This window comes from Schistocerca piceifrons, chromosome 8, assembly GCF_021461385.2.
Source record: "Schistocerca piceifrons isolate TAMUIC-IGC-003096 chromosome 8, iqSchPice1.1, whole genome shotgun sequence".
In the NCBI taxonomy this organism is placed as follows: domain Eukaryota; kingdom Metazoa; phylum Arthropoda; class Insecta; order Orthoptera; family Acrididae; genus Schistocerca; species Schistocerca piceifrons.
Genome location: NC_060145.1, coordinates 122184115 through 122210586, shown reverse-complemented (window position 1 = coordinate 122210586; position 26472 = coordinate 122184115). Strand labels below are relative to the sequence as shown.

Below are 26472 nucleotides of genomic sequence, written 5' to 3'. Positions count from 1 at the left end.
TTGCCACTGTTACAGTAGGCCGAGTTTGTGAGTTCGTGAAACGGCTTCTGGTGCAATACACTGCTAAGAGAATTTCTCCCTGCCACTATTACACAGCTATGCCACAGGGTCGGGTAACAGGTTAGGAGAACGAAGGTTCTACAACACTCCAGCAAATCAGTAAGGAAGTCACACAAATGATTTAAAAGATTTGTATGGTATTGTATTGTATGTTAACCTGGGACCTAGGAACGACAGAGAGGCTCCGTCCCCACCGCAGCCGCGGTGGTCCACAACCCCATGACGACTGCCGCAGTCCACTTCACCCCTCCGCCGCCCCACACCGAACCTAGGGTTATTGTGCTGTTCGGACCCCGGTGGACCGCCCAAGGAACATTTCACACCAGACGAGTGTTCAAATGGTTCAAATGGCTCTAAGCACTATGGGACTTAACATCTATGGTCATCAGTCCCCTAGAACGTAGAACTACTTAAACCTAACTAACCTAAGGACATCACACAACACCCAGCCATCACCAGACGAGTGTAACCCCTATGTTTGCGTGGTAGAGTAATGGTGGTGTAGGCGTACGTGGACAACTTGTTTGCGCAGCAATCGCCGACATAGTGTGAGTCGGAATAAGGGGAACCAGCCCGCATTTGCCGAGGCAGATGGAAAACCGCCTAAAAACCATCCACAGACTGGCCGGTTCACCGGACCTCGACAAAAATCCGGTGGGCGGATTCGTGCCAGGTTTACTTATCTTTGTGACTAGTTGAATACTGTAGTCTGTAGTTTGTGTTATGTTGTTGTTGTTGTGGTCTTCAGTCCTGAGACTGGTTTGATGCAGCTCTCCATGCTACTCTATCCTGTGCAAGCTTCTTCATCTCCCAGTACCTACTGCAATCTACATCCATCTGAATCTGCTTAGTGTATTCATCTCTTGGTCTCCCTCTACGATTTTTACCCTCAACGCTGCCCTCCAATACTAAATTTGTGATCCCTTGATGCCTCAGAACATGTCCTACCAACCGATCCCGTCTTCTGGTCAAGTTGTGCCACAAGTTTCTCTTCTCCCCAATCCTATTCAATACTTCCTCATTAGTTATGTGATCTACCCATCTAATCTTCAGCATTCTTCTGTAGCACCACATTTCGAATGCTTCTATTCTCTTCTTGTCAAAACTATTTATCGTCCATGTTTCACTTCCATACATGGCTACACTCCATATAAATGCTTTCAAAAATGACTTCCTGACACTTAAATCTATACTCGATGTTAACAAATTTTTCTTCTTCAGAAAAGCTTTCCTTGCCATTGCCAGTCTACATTTTATATCCTCTCTACTTCGACCATCATCAGTTATTTTGCTCCCCAAATATCAAAACTCCTTTACTACTGTAAGTGTCTCATTTCCTAATCTAATTCCCTCAGCATCACCCGACTTAATTCGACTACATTCCATTATCTTCGTTTTGCTTTTGTTGATGTTCATCTTATATCCTCCTTTCAAGACACGGTCCATTCCATTCAACTGCTCTTCCAAGTCCTTTGCTGTCTCTGACAGAATTACAATGTCATCAGCGAACCTCAAAGTTTTTATTTCTTCTTCATGGATTTTGATACCTACTCCGAATTTTTCTGTTGTTTCCTTTACTGCTTGCTCAATATACAGATTGAACAACATCGGGGAGAGGCTACAACCCTGTCTTACTCCCTTCCCAACCACTGCTTCACTTTCATACCACTCGACTCTTATAACTGCCATCTGGTTTCTGTACAAATTGTAAATAGCCTTTCGCTCTCTGTATTTTACCCCTGCCACCTTTAGAATTTGAAAGAGAGTATTCCAGTCAACATTGTCAAAAGCTTTCTCTAAGTCTACAAATGCTAGAAATGTAGGTTTGCTTTTCCTTAATATTTCTTCTAAGATAAGTCGTAAGGTCAGTATTTCCTCACGTGTTCCAGTGTTTCTACGGAATCCAAACTGATCTTCCCCGAGGTTGGCTTCTACTAGTTTTTCCATTCGTCTGTAAAGAATTCGTGTTAGTATTTTGCAGCTGTGACTTATTAAACTGATAGTCCGGTAATTTTCACATCTGTCAACACCTGCTTTCTTTGGGATTGGAATTATTATATTCTTCTTGAAGTCTGAGGGTATTTCGCCTGTTTCATATATCTTGCTCACCAGATGGTAGAGTTTCGTCAGGACTGGCTCTCCCAAGGCCGTCAGTAGTTCCAATGGAATGTTGTCTACTCCGGGGGCCTTGTTTTGACTCAGGTCTTTCAGTGCTCTGTCAAACTCTTCACGCAGTATCGTATCTCTCATTTCATCTTCATCTACATCCTCTTCCATTTCCATAATATTGTCCTCAAGTACATCGCCCTTGTATAGACCCTCTATATACTCCTTCCACCTTTCTGCTTTCCCTTCTTTGCTCAGAACTGGGTTTCCATCTGAGCTCTTGATATTCATACAAGTCGTTCTCTTATCTCCAAAGTTCTCTTTAATATTCCTGTAGGCAGTATCTATCTTACCCCTAGTGAGATAAGCCTCTACATCCTTACATTTGTCCTCTAGCCATCCCTGCTTAGCCATTTTGCACTTCCTGTCGATCTCATTTTCGAGACGTTTGTATTCCTTTTTGCCTGCTTCATTTACTGCATTTTTATATTTTCTCCTTTCATCAATTAAATTCAATATTTCTTCTGTTACCCAAGGATTTCTACTAACCCTCGTCTTTTTACCTACTTGATCCTCTGCTGCCTTCACTACTTCATCCCTCAAAGCTACCCATTCTTCTTCTACTGTATTTGTTTCCCCCATTCCTGTCAATTGCTCCCTTATGCTCTCCCTGAAACTCTGTACAACCTCTGGTTCTTTCAGTTTATCCAGGTCCCATCTCCTTAAATTCCCACCTTTTTGCAGTTTCTTCAGTTTTAATCTACAGGTCATAACCAATAGATTGTGGTCCGAGTCCACATCTGCCCCTGGAAATGTCTTACAATTTAAAACCTGGTTCCTAAATCTCTGTCTTACCATTATATAATCTATCTGATAACTTTTAGTATCTCCAGGGTTCTTCCATGTATACAACCTTCTTTCATGATTCTTAAACCAAGTGTTAGCCACCGAGCGGGGTGGCGCAGTGGTTAGACACTGGACTCGCATTCGGGAGGACGACGGTTCAATCCCGCGTCCGGCCATCCTGATTTAGGTTTTCCGTGATTTCCCTAAATCACTCCAGGCAAATGCCGGGATGGTTCCTCTGAAAGGGCACGGCCGACTTCCTTCCCAATCCTTCCCTAATCCGATGAGACCGATGACCACGCTGTCTGGTCTCCTTCCCCAAACCAACCAACCAACCAAGTGTTAGCTATGATTATGTTGTGCTCTGTGCAAAATTCTACCAGGCAGCTTCCTCTTTCATTTCTTAGCCCCAATCCATATTCACCGACTATGTTTCCTTCTCTCCCTTTTCCTACACTCGAATTTCAGTCACCCATGACTATTAAATTTTCGTCTCCCTTCACTATCTGAATAATTTCTTTTATTTCATCATACATTTCTTCAATTTCTTCGTCATCTGCAGACCTAGTTGGCATATAAACTTGTACTACTGTAGTAGGTGTGGGCTTCGTATCTATCTTGGCCACAATAATGCGTTCGCTATGCTGTTTGTAGTAGCTTACCCGCATTCCTATTTTCCTATTCATTATTAAACCTACTCCTGCATTACCCCTATTTGATTTTGTGTTTATGACCCTGTAGTCACCTGACCAGAAGTCTTGTTCCTCCTGCCACCGAACTTCACAAATTCCCACAATATCTAACTTCAACCTATCCATTTCCCTTTTTAAATTTTCTAACCTACCTGCCCGATTAAGGGATCTGACATTCCACGCTCCGATCCGTAGAACGCCAGTTTTCTTTCTCCTGCTAACAACATCCTCTTGAGTAGTCCCCGCCCGGAGATCCGAATGGGGGACTATTTTACCTCCGGAATATTTTACTTAAGAGGACGCTATCATCATTTAACCATACAGTAAAGCTGCATGCCCTCGGGAAAAATTACGGCTGTAGTTTCCCCTTGCTTTCAGCCGTTCGCAGTACCAGCACAGCAAGGCCGTTTTGGTTATTGTTACAAGGTCAGATCAGTCAACATCCAGACTGTTGCCCTTGCAACTACTGAAAAGGCTGCTGCCCCTCTTCAGGAACCACACGTTTGTCTGGCCTCTCAACAGATACCCCTCCGTTGTGGTTGCACCTACGGTACGGCTATCTGTATCACTGAGGCACGCAAGCCTCCCCACCAACGGCGAGGTCCATGGTTCATGGGGGGTTTTGTATTATAACACAAAAAAAAATTGTTCAAATGGCTCTGAGCACTATGGGACTTAACATCTGTGGTCATCAGTCCCCTAGAACTTAGAGCTACTTAAACCTAACTAACTTAAGGACATCACACACATCCATGCCCGAGGCAGGATTCGAACCTGCGACCGTAGTGGTCCCGCGGTTCCAGACTGAAGCGCCTAGAACCGCACGGCCACACTGGCCGGCCTTCACAAAAAAGGGCCCTCAATGCTAGGTGCAAACAATCGTAGGTAAACTTCACAGGACGTAGCAAATGCAATATACAACAACTATCTGGTGACTTCTAAATTACGACGCTCTCTGTCTAAGTCAGTCCTGGACGATGATCTATAACCAAATGGGCGAGAGCTGCTATTCTGTCTTCCGAGTAGGCTTCTCACCGTTTTCGTCCGGTCTTTGGCGGATTGTAGTCGGCCGGCAGTTGGCCGAGGATAAGTCGATATCTTCATCCTCAACGACGCCCACGGCACTGCTGGAACTCGCGCAACTGGCGAGTCTCCATGGCACTGGCACCAGCTCGCATCTTTGCGCCTGTGGTGCTTTTGCCCTGACTGGCTCTTGGCCGGACGAAACAGCACATATCGTTACGCTACCTCCTCCGTATTTCGCTGTAGGCACCACACATGACGGCACATAACCTTCCCCAGGCAGTCGCCAAACCCCAAACCCAAACCCCTCCTCCGACTGACACAGAATACAGCGTGATTCACCACTCCAGATCACTTGTTTCCAGTCAGCCACCGTCCAGTGGCGTTCCTCTTGGCGCCACCTCAAGTGCAAGGAATGTGTGCTCTTATGAGGAACTGCTCGGCCATCGCACCCTATGCTTTTTACGTCCCTACGAGTAGTGACTGAGCCAAAAAGACTGCTGGCAGCACTTTGGAACTCACGACTGATCCCTTCTGCTGATTACATGCAATTTTTTTTACCATCACCCTACGCAATATTCGTCGGTTCACGTTCGTCAGTGCAAGTCTACCTGGCCTTTGTTGAGCTGTGATTTGTTGCTTTGCGTTTCCACGTGACAGCCACGTTACTACAGCCGACTCGGCAGCCTTAGAAGGAATGAAATTTGCCTGATTGATTTGTTACTCCAGTGACTAGCCCATTTCGAATTCACTTCGCTCTTATGATCGAGCCATTGCTCTGATACGTCTTCTCTATTAACAACACAGCACTCCCCGCCTGCCGGCCGGTGTGGCCGAGCGGTTCTAGGCGCTTCAGTCTGGAACCGCACGACCGCTACGGTCGCAGGTTCGAATACTGCCTCGGGCATGGATGTGTGTGATGTCCTTAGGTTAGTTAGGTTTAAGTAGTTCTAAGTTCTAGGGGACTGATGACCTCAGATGTTAAGTCCCGTAGTCCTCAGAGCCATTTTGAACTCCCCGCCTCCTTTTACACTGACGGGCGAGCATTTCGTGACATCTAGTGGTCAATGCCGCTTCACACAGTGCGCTGGATAGTGATCGGCGACAGCGACTGACGCTTCGCACCAAAAATACCGGCCGCGTATTACCGACTGAACACTGTGAGTCACGTCTATGCCCTGTCTCCGACAGCATTCCCTGAGGGATCTCCGTTCGCTGACACCTGCCGGTCTCGCACGTTTACCTCGCCCCGGCAGTCTGCCGGGGGCGCCACACTTCTCTGTCTCTCTCTCTGTGCCCCAACTACACTCACACTCATAAATTAAGGATAACTGCTGAATGTGGTGCCACAGAACGTGGCACCACACAAAAATGGCGCTAATAGCATAGGCACATAGGGAATACACACGACACAGATCTGCAAGCCCACGGTGTTGGTGATAAGTTGAGAAAACCGTACCGAAACACATGTGCTACACTGTTTCCTGCGCATGTACGCAGACATCAATATGGGATATGATCACCATGCACACGTACACAAGCCGCACAACGGGTTGGCATACTCTGGATCCGGTGGTCGAGCAGCTGCTGTGGTATAGCCTCCCATTCTTCCACCAGTGCTTTTCCTGAAGTGTCGTAGTTGTTTGAAGACGTGCAGCGATACGTCGACCGAGAGCATCCCAAACGTGCTCGATGGGGTTCAGGTGTGGAGAACAGGCCGGCCACACCATTCACCTTATATCTTATGTTTCAAGGTACTCCTCCACGATGGCAGCTCGGTGGGGCTGTGCGTTATCATCCATCAGGAGGAAGGTAGGACCCACTGCACCCCTGAAAAGGCGGACATACTCGTGCAAAATGACGTCCCGATACACCTGACCTGTTACAGTTCCTCTGTCAAAGACATGCAGGGGTGTACGTGCACCAATCGTAATCCCACCCCGCACCATCAAACCACGATCTCCATACAGGTCCGTTTCAAGGACATTAAGGGGTTAGTATCTGGTTCCTGGTTCACGCCAGACGAAAACCTTGCGATATTCACTGTTCAGACTATACCTTGACTCGTCCGTGAACGTAACCTGGGACCACTGTTCCCATGAGCATGTACTGTGTTCTTGACACCAGACGTTACGGGCTGTCCTGTAACCAGGGGTCGGTGGAATGCACCTTTCAGGTCTCCGGGCGAATAAACCACGTCTATTCAGTCGTCTGTAGACTGTGTGTCTGGAGACAACTGTTCCTGTGGCTGCGGTAAGGTCCCGATGTGGCTACCTGCAGTACTCCGTGGCCGTCTGCGGGCACTGATGGTGAGATATCGGTCTTCTTCTGATGTTGTACACTGTGGACGTCCCGTAGTGTAGCGCCTGGACACGTTTCCTCTGTCTGCTGGAATCGTTGCCATGATCTTGAGATCACACTTTGTGGCACACAGAGGGCCCGTGCTACGACCTGCTGTGTTTGACCATCTTCCAGTCGTCCTAGTATTCTACCCCTCATAATGTCATCAATATGTGTTCTTTGAGCCATTTTCAACACACAGTCACCGTTAGCACGTCTGAGAACTTCTGCACACTTACTCGCTGCACCGTACTCTGAGATGCACCAACACATCTATGAGTATGTGACTGCTGCCAGCGCTACCGTGCGACGACCGCAGGTCAAACGAACCGCATGGTTATGCCCCGAGGTGATTTAAACCCTGAAAACCGCCCACCACAGCGTTGTTTCACCATGTATCTGCACTATTCTTAATTTATGAGCGTGATTGTAGATCTTCCATCGCACTGCGTGAGGGGTTTCCAAGTAACTACCTGTACGTTTGGGCGTTTATAACAGCTGAACTATATTGCTTTTCACAAATTAATGGATTGCTGAAGATATTAATTACTTACGGCAGCAGGAAACCTAAATTCCAAAGCAACAGTTTTCCATCAGCTCTGTTTCAAGACCTAAATCTGGAGCAGAACTATGTTTCCAAATTACACTTACAGCCGATAATGTAATTGTTGTGAGTCAGTTTCGTTGATTGTATTGTGCAGCTCAACACCAGAACTTAGGCAGCCTGGATGAATTGGTGAACAATAACCGGAGTTACTTGCGACTGTAAGATGAAAGATAATTGAAAATCAAAAATCTATCGCACTGTCATCCGACCAGTAGTCTTGTATGGTTGCGAGTGCTGGCCGACTTGAGTTGAAACAGAACACCGCCTAAGTGTAATGGAAACGAAGATGCTAAGGTGGACAGCGGGCCTCACTTAGTTAGATCACGTTTACAGTGAAAGTATTAGAAAACAGTTTGGTGTTGCACCGATCCAAGACAAGATGCGTGAGAGTAGTCTTAGATGGTTTGGGCATGTTTTACTGGCCGGTGATGACTCTGTTACCAAGGCTGGTTACACACTTGAAGTTGTCAGCAGAAGACCCAAAGGATGACCTTAGCAACGTTGGGCTGATACGATTCATAAAGACCTTAAATGCGGGAATATCAACCCAGATGCAGCTCGTCATAAAGCGAAATGGAGACAACAGACCCACGTAGCGGACCCTGCAGACAAGCTGGACAAACGCTGAAGAAAAAGAAGAAGATTGTGCAACGTGTTTACTTTACGTTAATATAATCACTGAGGCCAGCAGGGAAAGTGTTCAGAAGAGTGGTAAAGATTTTACAATTTTGCACTGTGAAATAAAAAATGCACATTAGTGGAGAGCGTGTGAACGAACTCTCTGTGGAACCTAATCTAACCCTTGTCACTGTCATACTGAGTATGTGGATGTCGGCCAACTGAACCCCCCCCCCCCCCCCCCACTCCCGCCGCACCTTACATATTCTACTGCCAATCACTTTCTTGAAATATTATGGACGTAAAGCAGAGTATTTCCCTGTGTAAAACCTTAATTTGTTCTTGCATCTTAAATTACTTTCTTTTGGGCGTAATATCTTTCGTCTGATTTCTTTAGGCATGTTTAGTGCTCTACAACATACATGAATATTTTCGTTAAAAATAGTACGTTAGCATTTTTAAAAATAATTAGCAGATAGAAGATGATAGAAAGGAAGACATGCCATAGTAATGATCTCAATAAGAAAAGAACTAACTTACAAAGGCAGAAAAGAGGAAGACATCAGAGCTCACGCAAAAACAAGAGTTCATATGTAAAACACAAGAGTAGTTACCAGACTAAAATCTGCTGCCAACAAATATTTCTTAGACTTCAGTTTATAGTGGAAATCTATTTTTAAATAAAACCTTGGGCAGAGAAGTCCAGTACGAAGTGAGTCTAGAATATACAAAATAAAATATTTCCAAAGGACCAATTGCGAAATTAGATGGTATTCACATTTTATTTACAAAGCGGTACTCATAAAAGAACTCCTTGGAATTAATTAAAAACATACGACACACACATTATTGCAGAGCATATACATTTCAATAGCAAATAAGTAGGATAAAAATCATTTAGGAACGACTGACAAGAAACAAGAAATCTCAGACACTACTACAGAGAAACAGATATTGACAGTAAAGACAATCTCTGAGCACTACAGTCACTTAAATCATTTAGTTACGAAAAGGAATGCCGTAGAATGAATTGCCATATTTCAAGTATGTTGATAGATATTTTCTTGAACTGTATGGAAAACGGAATCTTTTCATAAATAATAGAAGAAAAAAGATACCATATCATATATTGAAGCCATTTTGACTATTTTTCGACCGTGACTGTCTCAAGAAACATGTAAAGGTTTTTTTTTTTTTAATTACCGCTACCAGTCACAAACTTTGCCAACTACTGTATTGCTTATTTATTTAGTGACATGTTTCGAGGTAAACCTCATCTTCAGGCTAAATGGCATTACAAAAACAACTTTAAAATAAGGCCATACTGATCTTACATAGTCTTTTCGTAAACGTTGTGGTCATATTTTTTCTTCTGGCGTGGCAGTCTCGTAGTGATGGGCTGGGATGCCTCCATTTCGATGCCACTCCTGGTCACTGTTGACAAATTGTCACTAACATAGCAGTAACTTGGACACACGATCACAAACAGTTCTGTAGCGCCCTGCACAGCAGGCTGACTGGACCTGGGTGCGTTCTGAAGGGACTGGAATGTGTGGGAATCTCCGGCCCTATTCGGGACATCCCGAGACCTCCATTGTCCGAGTCTGGTGCTCTACCTGCTAGACCATCAAGCACCTCGTCGAAATGTGACAAATAATATTTTGTAGCATTTAGACATAGTAGATTAAAACTGAAGAAACTGCAAAAAGGTGGGAATTTAAGTAGATGAGACCTCGATAAACTGACTAAAGCAGAGGTTGTACAGAGTTTCAGGGAGAGCATAAGGGAACAATTGACAGGAATTGGGGAAAGAAATACAGTAGAAGAAGAATGGGTAGCTTTGAGAGATGAAGTAGTGAAGGCAGCAGAGGATCAAGTAGGTAAAAAGACGAGGGCTAGTAGAAATCCTTGGGTAACAGAAGAGATATTGAATTTAATTGATGAAAGGAGAAAATATAAAAATGCAGTAAATGAAGCAGGCAGGAAAACAAACGTCTCAAAATGAGGTAGACAGGAAGTGGCTAAGCAGGGATGGCTAGAGGACAAATATAAGGATGTAGAGGCATATCTCACTAGGGGCAAGATAGATACAGCCTACAGGAAAATTAAAGAGACCTTTGGAGAAAAGAGAGCCACTTGTATGAAAATCAAGAGCCCAGATGGAAACCCAGCTCTAAGCAAAGAAGGGAAAGCAGAAAGGTGGAAGGAGTATATAGAGGGCGATGTTCTTGAGGACAATATTATGGAAATGGAAGAGAATGTGGATGAAGATGAAACGGGAGATACGATACTGCGTGAAGTGTTTGACAGAGCACTGAAAGACCTGAGTCGAAACAAGATCCCGGGAGTAGACAACATTCCATTAAAACTACTGACGGCCGTGGGACAGCCAGTCATGAAAAACTCTACCATCTGGTGAGCAAAATGTATGAGACAGGCGAAATACCTTCAGACTTCAAGAAGAATATAATAATTCCAGTCCCAAAGGAAGCAGGTGTTGACAGATGTGAAAATTACCGAACAATCAGTTTAATAAGTCACAGCTGCAAAATACTAACGCGAATTCTTTACAGACGAATGGAAAAACTGGTAGAACCCGACCTCGGGGAAAATCTGTTTGGATTCTATAGAAATGTTGGAACACGTGAGGCAAAACTGACCCTACGACTTACCTTAGAAGCTAGATTGAGGAAGGTCAAGCCTACGTTTCTAGCATTTGTAGACATAGAGAAAGGTTTTGACAATGTTGACTGGAATATTCTCTTTCAAATTCTAAAGGTGGCAGGGCTAAAATACAGGGAGCGAAAGGCTATTTACAATTTGTACAGAAACCAGATTACAGTTGTAAGAGTCGAGGGGCATGAAAGGGAAGCAGTGGTTGGGAAGGGAGTGAGACAGGGTTGTAGCCTCTCCCCGATGTTATTCAATCTGTATGTTGAGCAAGCAGTAAAGGAAACAAAAGAAAATTTCGGAGTAGGAATTAAAATCCATGGAGAAGAAATAAAAAGTTTGAGGTTCGCCGATGACATTGTAATTCTGTCAGCAAAGGACTTGGAAGAGCAGTTGAACGGAATGGACAGTGTCTTGAAAGGAGGGTATAAGATGAACATCATCAAAAGCAAAACGAGGATAATGGAATGTAGTCGAATTAAGTCGGGTGATACTGAGGGAATTAGATTAGGGAATGTGACACAGAAGTAAAGGAGTTTTGCTATCTGGGGAGCAAAATAACTGATGATGGTCGAAATAGAGAGGATATAAAATGTAGACTGGCAATGGCAAGGAAAGCCTTTCTGAAGAGGAAAAATTTGTTAACAAAGAGTATAGGTTTAAGTGTCAGGAAGTCGTTTCTGAAAGTACTTGTATGGAGTGTAGCCATGTATGGAAGTGAAACAAGGACGATAAATAGTTTGGACAAGGAGAGAATAGAAGCTTTCGATATATGGTGCTACAGAAGAATGCTGAAGATTAGATGGGTAGATCACATAACTAATGAGGAGGTATTGAATAGAATTGGGGAGAAGAGGAGTTTGTGGCACAACTTGACTAGAATGAGGGATCGGTTGGTAGAACATGTTCTGAGGCATCAAGGGATCACAAATTTAGCATTGGAGGGCAGCGTGGAGGGTAAAAATCGTAGAGGGAGACCAAGAGATGAATACACTAAACAGATTCAGAAGGATGTAGGTTGCAGTAGGTACTGGGAGATGAAGAAGCTTGCACAGGATAGAGCAGCATGGAGAGCTGCATGAAACCAGTCTCAGGACTCAAGACCACAACAACAACAATGTATCCACGGATTTTAATGTGCATGAGTGTCTGGCATATACCACAAGCGTCCTCTCTCGGCGAAACTATCTGCCCTAGGGCTTTCACACGCTCGTCACGATAGTTCGTAGGCGAAGTACTGATGCTAAACTGTGTTCGCATCGACCCTGTGTGCAGAATCATGTTGTATAAATGGAGATGATGTCTCAACTACTGACGACATCTTTGGCATAATTGTTTTATTAATCTCCATTGGAGGATGTAATTTTAGTAAGTGACTTAAAGTTTTGTGCCTGTAATACTCTAGTAATTTTACGGTTACTTAAGCTATAGTGTGTTTTCTTTCTCATTTCCGATGCTAAATTTTTTCTAAGGAAAGTGTCCTCTTGTTCAGCATATTTTATTTCTGATGAAGGTATATTTATATATACCGAAACCTCGGTCAAGAATTTTAATAAATCTTTATAATGCAACTGTTTTGGTTGTCATCATTTATCGTGATAGATTACTGTGACAACCGTGCAGATAGAGTGTCAGACAGAATGGAAACAACTCGGAGTCGGTAAAAAAATAAAAAAGAGAAGGAAAGGAAACGTCGGTCGCGGTCGATACTAGTGGTCTTGCATTCGTGAGGCTGTGAGGTGGCGGCAGCGGGTACGGACCTTCCTCCTGGCCAGCTGGTGGTCGAGCCGGTGCCGGCAGCCCAGCAGGCACTCCCACAGGCCGCCGCCGCCCCCGCCACCCCCGCGGCCGTCACGCCGACCGTCCGGCAGGTCCTCCTCGGCGAACTCGTACACGTCCAGAGGGTGCCGCGAGCCGTCGGGAGATGGCAGCAGCGCCGTCGCAGACAGCTGATGGCTGGCCGTTCCGCTGCAACACGCCAGACACCCCTGTACAAACCGTCCGCCGCCAGTACCAAAGCGCTCAATAAAATTTCATGGTTGACCAATGTGTTTTATTAGGAATTTCATACGTGCAATGTAACGGGATAGGCATGTACACACTTACAAATCAAGTAATCTGTCAAGACCTAGAAGTCATACGATTAGCTGCAGAGTAAAGAGTAGTGGATAAAAACTTTGTACAGAGAACTGTGACAGGTTTATAGCTGAGTCAGGTAAAATATAAGTAGTTTGGTATGAATCCGGGACTCACGACTAATCAAATTACTGACCCAAGTCGCTACCGCTAAATGGTTCAAATGGCTCTGAGCACTGAGGTCATCAGTCCTCTAGAACTTAGAACTTCTTAAACCTAACTAACATAAGGACATCACACACATCCATGCCCGAGGCAGGATTCGAACCTGAGGCCGTAGCGGTCGCGCGGTACCGGAATGAAGCGCCTAGAACCGCTCGGTCACACCGGCCGGCTCTACCGCTAAACCAGGCACACATCGTGAAAATAATAACATATTTTTCTGTACTTACCACACTCAGTCATTCTTCGCACTTATAGCCTGTTGAATGACCGTGAAAAGAAAAAAATAACAAAAAAGTAAACAAACTCGTCTATCATTCAGTGGTGAGATAGTCGAAAACACATCTCTGCTGAATTAAAACTAATCTTGCTGCCTTACTCTTGAGCTACAATAAGTTATGGTTTATGGGAGCCGTTTTATAGAAACAGCTGGTCGGCTCTAGTAGCCATCTTGTAGTTTGAATTGTCGCTCGCAGGTAGGACGCTCGAACCGCAGGTAAAGTCCGAACTTATTGCCCGATGCTGCCGCTTGTAACGGGAATGTCCCGTATCCAGAGGCCGCAGGCTATAGGTCACTTCTGTGGCTTACGTAACACGCGGCCTTACTGGTCTCCGGGAGAACTTAGCGCCTGTGTCGTCAACCAGTAGTACGGCCGAGGCTCGTCTTTACCAGTTGATCGCGGGAGGTTCACCGTGGAGCATTGGAACGTATGATTCTTCCGTGCAGTTGGTCTTCTAATGGACCGTAGGGGAGGTTATGATTCCACATAGTGCTGTTAACTAGTTACCGTGTATTTATGTGACTATTTTTTAAGTTCATTCTTTCAAAAGTAACGTCAACGGTTCTACACAGCCGCGAGGGATTAGCGGAGCTGTCTAGGCCGCTGCAGTCATGGACTGTGCGTCTGATCCCGGCGGAGGTTCGAGTCCTCCCTCGGGTATGGGTGTATGTGTGTTTGTCCTTAGGATACTTTAGATTAAGTAGTGTGTAAGCTAAGGGACTGATGACCTTAGCAGTTAAGTCCCATAAGATTTCACACACATCTGAACATTTTTGAGTTCTAAACAATGTATATACAGGACTGAACAAAAAAATGGAAACACTGCAAAAAATTCATGATTGAACGTGAATGCATATACAAATTTATTTGGCCACGGACGGCACTTGTGCAGTGTCCTCAGTATGTATTCACAACAGTGTACCGTGTAGTTGTGAGTGTATTCTATCGAAGCTAAGTGAATTCGGACGTCGGCAAGTTCTTGGTGCTCGACAGTGGGTGCTATGTGGATAGTAACCAAGTAGCGAACCGTTTGTGGATTCAAGAGGCACCGCACCGAATATTTATACCGTATACAGGGAAAGCTGAAAAACACCACCCGCTAAGTTACAAAGTCTGTGTTGAATGATAGTGGCGGATGACCATTAAAATTGATTGTGACTAAACGTGAGAGGCTGACAGCATCAAAAGTCACTGCAGGACTGAATGTCGCACCCACGAACGCTGTCAGCAGCAAAACAACGCGAAAGGGCCTCCATAAGCACGGAACTGCAAGGCGAGCTGCAATTCCAAAACCACACGTCAGTGATGCAAATGTCCGTATAACAGCCAAACGTGGTGACGAAGCCATAAAATGCAGTGAACATATAGTGTGTCGTGGGGCGATCACTCTGTTGTAGAAATAATTCAAAAACCAAGATAGCTTAAACACTGTTTACTAGATGACGGGTTTCAACACACTAAAGGTGCCATCATCGGATCTATGAAGATATAACGTGACAGGTTTGAGGGAGGGTTTACATGAGTTACACTATATACGTTACTATTAGTACAGTACCACATACCTGAATGTTGCTTAACATGCATAAATCAGTTGGATACAACGATAAATGAGGCATACCAGCTGATATAAAATGATTGTCGCAGTTGTTTATTAATTTTTATTTCTGCGACAATGATTTTATATCAGCTGGTCTGCCTCATGTATCGTTGTATCCAACTGATTTATGCATGTTAAGCTACATTCAGGTATGTAGTACTGTACTAATAGTAATGTTTATAGTGTAACTCATGTAAGACCTCCCTCAATCCTGTACATTCTATCTTCACAGATCCGAGATGGTACCTTTAGTGTGCTGAAACCAGTCATCTAGTAAACAGTCTTTAAGCGATCTTGGCTTTTGAATTATTTCTGAAGCCATAAAACCTGGGCTGTGGAAGAAAGTCATATAGTCGGATGAGTCGTATATGAGCATTCCAAGGGCGCCATGGTTACTCTCCAGCGTCACCTCACTGTCTAGGATTATGTGACTATTCTGACCGATCGGACCCATCCCATTGTACATTTGATTCCCAATGATGCTGCTGTGTTCCAGGGCCACTGTTCACAAATCTCACATAGTCCAGGACTGGTTTTGTGAGCACGAGGATGGATAGGCTCATCCCCCTGGCCAACAAAATCACCAAATATCAATACTATTGAGCATTTGTGGTCTACTTTGGAGAGAATGGTTTGTGATCCGCCATCATTGTTGCCTGAACGTACCGCTATTTAGCGGCAATAATGGTATAATATTTCAAATTTTGTACATGGCTGCACGTTCAGAGACCGTGAATGGTTACAATTAAAAGAACACAGCCCTCGGTCACTAATTTTTAACGAATTAACTGTGTTTCGACACTGCTAGGAGTGTCTTCCTCAGACACCATTCTTTGGTTTAAATTCTGAGGAAGACACTCCTAGCAGTGTCGAAACCCAGTTAATTCGTTAAAAATTAGTGACCGAGGGCTGTTTCTTTTAATTATGTAATATTCCCTCTAAAACCTGCATTTCTCCGTTCTGACACGACTGTAAGGTGTTTTGAATCCCAGTGGGTTTCCTACATCTTGTTAGGCATGGAAATGTGTTGTTCTTTGGAGTTTCTGTATTTTCGTCTAATCCTTCTATTACGTACGCGGATGTAATTAATGCCACTGTGAGCTTCCTGGTGATTGGCTAGTTTCCGAACACCACTACATCTAGAGAATAAGAGCCGATTGACATACTGAATGATCGTATTGATTAGAAGGTTGTGTGTAGGCTGTAGAGCTGTCGCCTCAATTGTTTCCGGCTCTGTAAGAGGCTGTCTAATTTTGCCTGGAAAGGACAAGCACGCCACTGTTCTTCGAGCGCCAGGGGAATTTCACGTCGCCGGATTCAAATTTCACCTGGTCGGTTACTGTCTACCACAAGAAGAAAGGAGCTGCGAAAAATCTCCTGCGGCGATTATGACTGTGCAGTGAAGCAAAATGAACTATGAATGGTTGGGTTTTTATGTTATAATCAATTCTAGATCTAGAATGAGATTTTCACTCTGCAGCGGAGTGTGCGCTGATATGAAACTTCCTGGCAGATTAAAACTGTGTGCCCGACCGAGACTCGAACTCGGGACCTTTGCCTTTCGCGGGTAAGTGCTCTACCATCCGAGCTACCGAAGCACGACTCACGCCCGCTACTCACAGCTTTACTTCTGCCAGTATCTCGTCTCCTACCTTCCAAACTTTACAGAAGCTCTCCTGCGAACCTTGCAGAACTAGCACTCCTGAAAGAAAGGATATAGCGGAGACATGGCTTAGTCACAGCCTGGGGGATGTTTCCAGAATGACATTTTCACTCTGCAGCGGAGTGTGCGCTGATATGAAACTTCCTGGCAGATTAAAACTGTGTGCCCGACCGAGACTCGAACTCGGGACATTTGCCTTTCGCGGGCAAGTGCTCTACCATCTGAGCTACCGAAGCACGACTCACGGCCGGTACTCACAGCTTTACGAGATACTGGCAGAAGTAAAGCTGTGAGAACCGGGCGTGAGTCGCGCTTCGGTAGCTCACTTCGGTAGAGCACTTGCCCGCGAAAGGCAAATGTCCCGAGTTCGAGTCTCGGTCGGGCACACAGTTTTAATCTGCCAGGAAGTTTCAATTCTAGATCTAGTTACGATCAAGTTAAAACGTATCTTATTACTTAAATTCTTTAAAGCGTGTCATTGGATTGTGTTCTTTAGTGCTGAATAAAGCAAGTTGATGATCTTTTGGAGACAAAAAGTAGTAATGGAGTTACACATATTTCCTGAACAATTTAAGAGGAAATTTATTTTTAATTTTGTCTTAATGGATGTTTAACGAATTACTAACTTATACAAGAAGTTTATAAAGTGGAAGCAGAAAATTTAGAAGTGATGGCTTTGATTTGAAATAGATGCCCGCGATATACTTCCAAAGAGTAATTTTTTTTTATTATACGTAGTGATATATTAATTGAATGTGAATAAATGTAATTTGACTCCAGTTGACTGAAAATAACCTGAAATATATTAAGGTAAAAAATTTTGACTTCGTAGGTGTTTGAATGTTTGAGTAAGGGTGCAACCCAGAGATTCAGTGAATTTAGCCGAGTCATGGAGTGCAGTACGGGGAGATGACGCTACAGACTTAATGCTGGAACACAGCTTTCGTTTTCCAGCCAGCGGCCGACCACAGTTTACTATTGCTTCTTGTTCTTAATTTCTGTCGTGTGCATACAAGAGTTATTTTAAGCAGAAAATGTTTCGGTGCATATGTGAATAACACAGCTTCTGGAAGGCGTTCTCAGACTTTATCTGGCCTTCATTGCATACTTGATCCAGGAATACGACGTATTTAGCCTCATTCTTATAACTTCCTTTTTGTTATAAGTTTCGAATAACCAAGAAGAGAAGTATGTGATATGAAAAGGCTGCTTCCGTAATGCAGAATTTTCCTAAACAGGGACTGACGAAAGTCTGTGTCCTCTTTCCGATTACCCGTTTTATAACCTTTCCTTCCCACAGCTTTCATCCAGAGAGCTTTTTGAATTGTACTAATAGGAAACCCAAAGTCAAATGACAGAAATAATATCACTACAGTAAAAGTAAACAGCGCACCAAAAAAATCATGTATATAAAATATCTCTTCAGCGAGTCCTCTTACGAATGAAATGGACTTGCTTTACATTTTAGACTATAATAGGATTGCTTATTACCTCCGTAAATGAGGAAAGCTGGCATTTTTGGTCAAAATGTTTGGGCAACTAAATGGCGGACGTCGGCTTTAAGTCTCTGACGTCATGATGATGTTGTTGTTGTTGAGGTCTTCAGTCCTGAGACTGGTTTGATGCAGCTCTCCATGCTACTCTATCCTGTGCAAGCTTTTTCATCTCACAGTACCTACTGCAACCTACATCCTTCTGAATCTGCTTAGTGTATTCATCTCTTGGTCTCCCTCTACGATTTTTACCCTCCACGCTGCCCTCCAATACTAAATTGGTGATCCCTTGATGCCTCAGAACATGTCCTACCAACCGATCCCTTCTTCTGGTCAAGTTGTGCCACAAACTTCTCTTCTCCCCAATCCTATTCAATACTTCCTCATTAGTTATGTGATCTACCCATCTAATCTTCAGTATTCTTCTGTAGCACCACATTTCGAAAGCTTCTATTCTCTTCTTGTCCAAACTATTTATCGTCCATGTTTCACTTCCATACATGGCTACACTCCATACGAATACTTTCAGAAATGACTTCCTGACACTTAAATCTATACTGGATGTTAACAAATTTCTCTTCTTCTGAAACGCTTTCCTTGCCATTGCCAGCCTACATTTTATATCCTCTCTACTTCGACCATCATCAGTTATTTTGCTCCCCAAATAGCAAAACTCCTTTACTACTTTAAGTGCCTCATTTCCTAATCTAATTCCCTCAGCATCACCCGACTTAATTAGACTAAATTCCATTATCCTTGTTTTGCTTTTGTTGATGTTCATCTTATATCCTCCTTTCAAGACACTGTCCATTCCATTCAACTGCTCTTCCAAGTCCTTTGCTGTCTCTGACAGAATTACAATGTCATCGGCGAACCTCAAAGTTATTATTTCTTCTCCATGAATTTTAATACCTACTCCGAATTTTTCTTTTGTTTCCTTTACTGCTTGCTCAATATACAGATTGAACAACATCGGGGAGAGGCTACAACCCTGTCTTACTCCCTTCCCAACCACTGCTTCCCTTTCATGTCCCTCGACTCTTATAACTACCATCTGGTTTCTGTACAAATTGTAAATAGCCTTTCGCTCCCTGTATTTTACCCCTGCCACCTTTAGAATTTGAAAGAGAGTATTCCAGTCAACATTGTCAAAAGCTTTCTCTAAGTCTACAAATGCTAGAAACGTAGGTTTGCCTTTCCTTAATCTTTCTTCTAAGATAAGTCGTAAGGTCAGTATTGCCTCACGTGTTCCAGTGTTTCGGAATCCAAACTGATCTTCCCCGAGGTTGGCTTCTACTAGTTTTTCCATTCGTCTGTAAAGAATTCGTGTTAGTATTTTGCAGCTGTGACTTATTAAACTGATAGTTCGGTAATTTTCACATCTGTCAACACCTGCTTTCTTTGGGATTGGAATTATTATATTCTTCTTGAAGTCTGAGGGTATTTCGCCTGTTTCATACATCTTGCTCACCAGATGGTAGAGTTTTGTCAGGACTGGCTCTCCCACGGCCGTCAGTAGTTCCAATGGAATATTGTCTACTCCGGGGGCCTTGTTTCGACTCAGGTCTTTCAGTGCTCTGTCAAACTCTTCACGCAGTATCATGTCTCCCATTTCATCTTCATCTACATCCTCTTCCATTTCCATAATATTGTCCTCAAGTACATCGCCCTTGTATAGACCCTCTATATACTCCTTCCACCTTTCTGCTTTCCCTTCTTTGCTTAGAACTGGGTTTCCATCTGAGGTCTTGATATTCATACAAGTCGTTCTCTTATCTCCAAAGGTCTCTCTAATTTTCCTGTAGGCGGTATCTATCTTACCCCTAGTGAGATAGGCCTCTACATCCTTACATTTGTCCTCTAGCCATCCCTGCTTAGCCATTTTGCACTTCCTGTCGATCTCATTTTTGAGACGCTTGTATTCCTTTTTGCCTGTTTCACTTACTGCATTTTTATATTTTCTCCTTTCATCAATTAAATTCAATATTTCTTCTGTTACCCAAGGATTTCTACTAGCCCTCGTCTTTTTACCTACTTGATCCTCTGCTGCCTTCACTACTTCATCCCTCAAAGCTACCCATTCTTCTTCTACTGTATTTATTTCCCCCATTCCTGTCAATTGCTCCCTTATGCTCTCCCTGAATCTCTGTACAACCTCTGGTTCTTTTAGTTTATCCAGGTCCCATCTCCTTAAATTCCCACCTTTTTGCAGTTTCTTCAGTTTTAATCTACAGGTCATAACCAATAGATTGTGGTCAGAGTCCACATCTGCCCCTGGAAATGTCTTACAATTTAAAACCTTGTTCCTAAATCTCTGTCTTACCATTATATAATCTATCTGATACCTTTTAGTATCGCCAGGGTTCTTCCATGTATACAACCTTCTTTCATGATTCTTAAACCAAGTGTTAGTTATGATTATGTTGTGCTCTGTGAAAAATTCGACCAGGCGGCTTCCTCTTTCATTTCTGTCCCCCAATCCATTTTCACCTACTATGTTTCCTTCTCTCCCTTTTCCTACACTCGAATTCCAGTCACCCATGACTATTAAATTTTCGTCTCCCTTCACAATCTGAATAATTTCTTTTATTTCATCATACATTTCTTCAATTTCTTCGTCATCTGCAGAGCTAGTTGGCATATAAACTTGTACTACTGTAGTAGGCGTGGGCTTCGTATCTATCTTGCCCACAATAATGCGTTCACTATGCTGTTTGTAGTAGCTTACCCGCATTCCTATTTTCCTATTCATTATTAAACCTACTCCTGCATTACCCCTATTTGGTTTTGTGTTTATAACCCTGTAGTCACCTGACCAGAAGTCTTGTTCCTCCTGCCACCGAACTTCACTAATTCCCACTATATCTAACTTCAACCTATCCATTTCCCTTTTTAAATTTTCTAACCTACCTGCCCGATTAAGGGATCTGACATTCCACGCTCCGATCCGTAGAACGCCAGTTTTCTTTCTCCTGATAACGACATCCTCTTGAGTAGTCCCCGCCCGAAGATCCGAATGGGGGACTATTTTACCTCCGGAATATTTTACCCAAGAGGACGCCATCATCATGTAATCATACAGTAAAGCTGCATGCCCTCGGGAAAAATTACGGCTGTAGTTTCCCCTTGCTTTCAGCCGTTCGCAGTACCAGCACAGCAAGGCCGTTTTGGTTATTGTTACAAGGCCAGATCATGATGATGAGGTATAATAATACCACTTTGAGAGGAGGGAAGTGGTAGTACCCTCGACTATTTAAGCAGCGCACACGATCAACAGCTAAAATTCGGTGACTTCGGACAGAAATTTTAACAAAAGTATTTGCCTTTTCTTACTCTCTTCTACCTCAAAACAGACGAACCCGCAAAATATCAAATATCCGAAGGCTTTGTAGTCTGCTCGTAGCAGGACACGTCAAAATAAAGTTCAAAGACATTATCATTCGTAACGACGTCGTTTCCGAAACATGTAATAACATTTCAGGTTGCTTGATGCCGTGCCTATATCAAATCATCTTCAAGTCATTTGCAAACACGCCACACCTTTACACGAAATAGTCGACCATGAAATCGGGCTCATATTTATGCACGCAATGAAATGGGGAATATCCTACCCATGGGTCATCATGGAAGGCCCAAACCTCTTCCTTTCTAACGTAGATTCAATCTAGTTCATCTAAAATGGTTCAAATGGCTCTGAGCACTATGGGACTTAACTTCTAAGGTCGTCGGTGCCATAGAGCTTAGAATTACTTAAACCTAACTAACCTAAGGACATACACACAGCCACGCCCGAGGCAGGATTCGAACCTGCGACCGTAGCGGTCACGCGGTTCCAGACTGTAGCGCGAAGAACCGATCGATCACTCCAGCCGGCCAATCTAGGTCTTCTTCTGAGATCTACATCCTCTCTCCTTCCCCAAAGAAACTAACATCTATTTTGTTATAACATCCTCCTCGACACCACTAGAATCCGTGTCTGTAACTAACGTTCTCAGGAGCCCTCAAAATCACCATTCCCTAAGGCAATGAACATACACTAAAGTGACGAAATCATGGTATAGCTTTTAATATCGAGTCGGACCTACTTTTGCGCGGCGTAGTGCAGCAATTTGACGTGGCACGGAATCAACAAGTCGTTGAAAGTCATCTGCAGAAATATTGAGCAATACGGCCTCTAAAACCACCCATAATCACTTAATTGTTTCCGGTGCAGGATTTTGTGCACTAACTGACCTCTCGATTATGTCCCATAAATGTTTGATGGGAATCATGTCGGGCAATCTGGGTAGCCAGACCATTTTCTGGAACTGTCCAGAATGTTCTTCAATCCAAACGTGAATAATTGCGGCACGATGACAAGGCACATTTTCATCTACAAAGATTCCATCGTTGTTTGGAAACAGGACGTCCGAGAAAGGCTGCAAATGGTCTTCAAGTAGCTGAACATCCAGAGGACCCAGTCTGCTCAATGCAGACACAACCCACATCATTATGGAGCCACCACCAGCTTGTAGACAGCTTTGTGGCAACTTGAGTTCAAGGCTAGGGTCCAACTGACATGGTCACGAGCCCAAGAGAGGTGCTGCGGGCGAAGTTGTGCTGTTAGCAAAGGCAGTGGAGTCGGTCGTCCGCTGCCGTAGCCCAATAACGCCAAATATCGCCGCACCATCCTAACGGATACGTTCACCGTACGTTCCACATCGATTTGTGCAGTTATTTTACTCAGTGTTGCTTGCCTGTCAGCACTGGCCATTTGCGCAAACGCCGTTGCTCTCGGTCATTAAGTAAAGGTTGTCTGCCACTGCGTTGCCCGTGGTGAGAGGTAATGCCTGAAATCTGGTATTCTCGGCACATCCTTGACAGTGTGAATCTCAGAATATTGGATTCCCAAACGATTTCGGAAATGAAATGTCTCATGGACGTAGCTCCAACTATCATTTCGCTTTCCAAGTCTGTTAATTAGCGTCCTAATGGGGTCGGAAACCTTTTCATATGAATCAGCAGAGTATAAATGACAGCTCCACCAATGCTGTGCCCTTCTGTACCTTGCGTGAGCGATACTATCGCCATCTGGTTAAGTGCAAATCACTATCCCACGACTTTTGCCGCCTTAGTGTATTGCATCACCAACACGACTATCATCACGTTTTCAGGTTTATAACATTTGATTTACTTCATTTATAAATAGTTTGAAGCAACGAGTAAGGAGAAACAGCATACTCACTGGCAATGGGTAGGAATGTAGATAACAAATAAAACAAACTTACTTATATTATTTTGCACCTACAGTGTTCTGGCTTGTAAAGAGCAGTTAATAAAAAAACTCGTATTACTATACGTGGTACGTCAGAAGTGCTGTGTCAAAAAAGTTGATTCGATTGTATCATAAAACGAAGAAAACACAGCATCCAAATGAAAATCTTTATTTGTTTTCACAACAATTACCAAGAGCCACTATAAGCGTTTGGAGATTATAAAGCAGTGAAGTATTCTGCTGGAATCGACTGAAGCGCTAATGCCACGTTCCCGCTGCGAGTCGGTGGCTTGCAACGCCAACTTCTTTCAGCACTGGTAGGAAACTAGAATTCCGAGTGCCCGATAGTGAATCAAACTGCGTCCCTTCGTGCGCTGACCGAGGGTTAACTCGTTACAGTTATGGAATACGTGATACGAAAGTATATTCATATAATATGCACGCACGATGTTGCCTCGTAAGATACAAATTTCGATACATTGTTTCGTAAGTTTACGTCCTGTGTGCAAGATTTCCGTTAACTATCATCCGCTCTGCGACATGAAACGCAACAACGAAGATTTTTCCGATGAGGAACTGTAATCAACTGAAGAATTAAGCAGAGGTGCGTCCAGTAACTACTTCATCGATCTCCAACAGTAGTCTGGTGCTCCGGGTTTTACAGTACGTTACGTCCAAATATGGACAATGCACGTCACTGAATGTGCAGGAACTGACTCAAAGCTGATTCGCACTACATTATTAATGTGAAAAAAGTAGCAGGGAATGTATAAAATATTCAAATAATGGTGGCTGACGTTGGATTTCACGGCTGTACCCAACCTCTTCTATACTGCTTTACGATAGCGAATTTCGAGAGCTGCTTGAGGAACTATACAAATTCATTTTCTCTCTGGATGACTTAGCACAGTACCACGCAAGTAGGTATGACAGCCACCGGCAGCCGTCTTATACAGTGTGGTGTTACCTGTCTTACATCTACGACTGGGCAACAGCAATGATAGACGAACTGGTAACGGCTACAGTAGCCACCGTATAGGAAAAAAAAGAAAATAGTACAAAAGAACCTGCACGTCGCTGTGGATGCGATTCCAAGCAGTCTCCATGTATTAATTTTTGATCAGTTGCTAATTTCGGTTTATAATCTAGGTTTAGCCTTATTTGGAAAAAATAAAAAACAAATAAAAATAAAAAGTCTATATGATCCATGTACGCTAAGAATTATGGCCGAAATTAAATCATGAATTCAAAAGACCAAGAGTTATCATCGGTTCAGCTCATGACATGTTTCGAGAGGAAGTTAGTTTCTAGGAACAGGACCATCACGAGAATAATAGATCTTCCCTCTGAAAGACGAGCAATTGAACGCCCACGTAAGAGATACCAGATCAATATTCAGGGTGATTTGGAAACGTTAAGAAAGCGTAGAGACTAGAATATTTTTTGCAAATGGAGTTGCGCTCTATCCCAACTACGGTTCGATAGTTTTCGCATACTACAAAAATTACGTGGTAAATGATAGGATTACCAGTGTATTGGTAGGGAAAGAAACATAAATGAATGTGTAAGAGAGAATCTGGGAGCCGACGACTGCTGTTTGTCGTTTCGTTTGTTTGTGTGCTTTGCTCAAAATAGAACCACCCGTCATTCAGTGTCACTCCATTGTGTAATTTATTCTCTTACAGGATATAAATTGGATTTTATGTGACTAAGCAATTACTTTTGATGAAAGGACAGCTTGCGTGCACAAACATAAAAAATATGTATAACATTCTGCAACATGATCAAAGGTAAGAATTTCCTGTTGTTACTGATAAATCCGACAGTTGATCACGAATAACAGAAACGTGTTTTATAAAAGTAATGAAGCGATGTTTGACGTACTTTTATTTTACCCTTTTTTATTTTACCTTTTTGTTGAGGGAATTGCGTTTTCTAGCGCTTTTATTTTTGCAACATCATCCCTTTGTTTCACGTTATTTTCGAATAAAACTTGAATTAAAAATTGACAGTTTCAGTTTTGCTATAAATACTGTTTATTTCTAAGTAACAGACAGGAAGATAACTATGTAGAGCAAAAATATACATACATATATCCTTACTGTGATTATAGACGGTTCACCACTTCCAGTTTTAGGACAATTTAATAAGACACTGATCGCGTACGTAAAGAAAGCGATAGTTATTTGGTAACGCCCGATGAATATGGAATACACCTACCATACAGGTTAACCAAGTACAACCTTAACTGACCAAAGCTATAAGCAAAACTACAGGAGTCTACGCTCGCTTATGATAGTCTACGGAAGGCACGGTAGTTTTACAACTCTGCTTGTAAAGACAAAGTAAAGTGGCTCCAAATTGTTCGTTTTGCAGCCAAAGCCTTCAGGAATTCTAATAATCATAATAATCGTATGGTACAAATGAGCAAGGTTTAGTTTTAAATTACGGTTTCAAAACATGTCAAAACATATAAGAAGTGTGTATGAAATAAATGAGCCTTACGCTATGATTCAGATAAGGCCCTCCTACTTTCAGAAGTTCTACAGACGTCTCTCAAATCTCCACAAGAGACGACAGTTACATCTGGAACAACTTGCTGACACGGGATATCAAGGATATGGTATGAATCTAAAGTCATCTACACATCGTAAGACGATATGGATACATGATTAGCTACTGACGAGAAAAGGATGGTTAAAATCACGTCATTTGTCAAGAGATTCAGCGTCACTGTGCTATTCTTGAAATAACTGAAAACGACTGTTTTACTCGATCTGCAGGAATATCTTGATATTAAAATAAATATTCTGCTGTCTTTCTTACACTATACGAATTTTTTTCTCTTGAATGGTAGATCTCACATACGCATGTAAAAATGCATTCTTTATTGGCGAACGAATTTTAGGTGGAAAGATTTATTG

General features: G+C 43.1%; 1 protein-coding gene across 1 annotated transcript in view; it reads right to left on the bottom strand.

Annotated features, from left to right (window-relative positions):
• The window catches only part of LOC124712115 (43 kDa receptor-associated protein of the synapse homolog), a 308753-nt gene that overhangs the window by 100107 nt on the left and 182174 nt on the right, over window positions 1–26472 (bottom strand). Inside the window, exon 3 of the mRNA XM_047242413.1 lies at window positions 12723–12930. Coding sequence (XP_047098369.1) covers window positions 12723–12930 — 208 coding nt within the window. The remainder of the gene's footprint in view (window positions 1–12722; window positions 12931–26472) is intronic.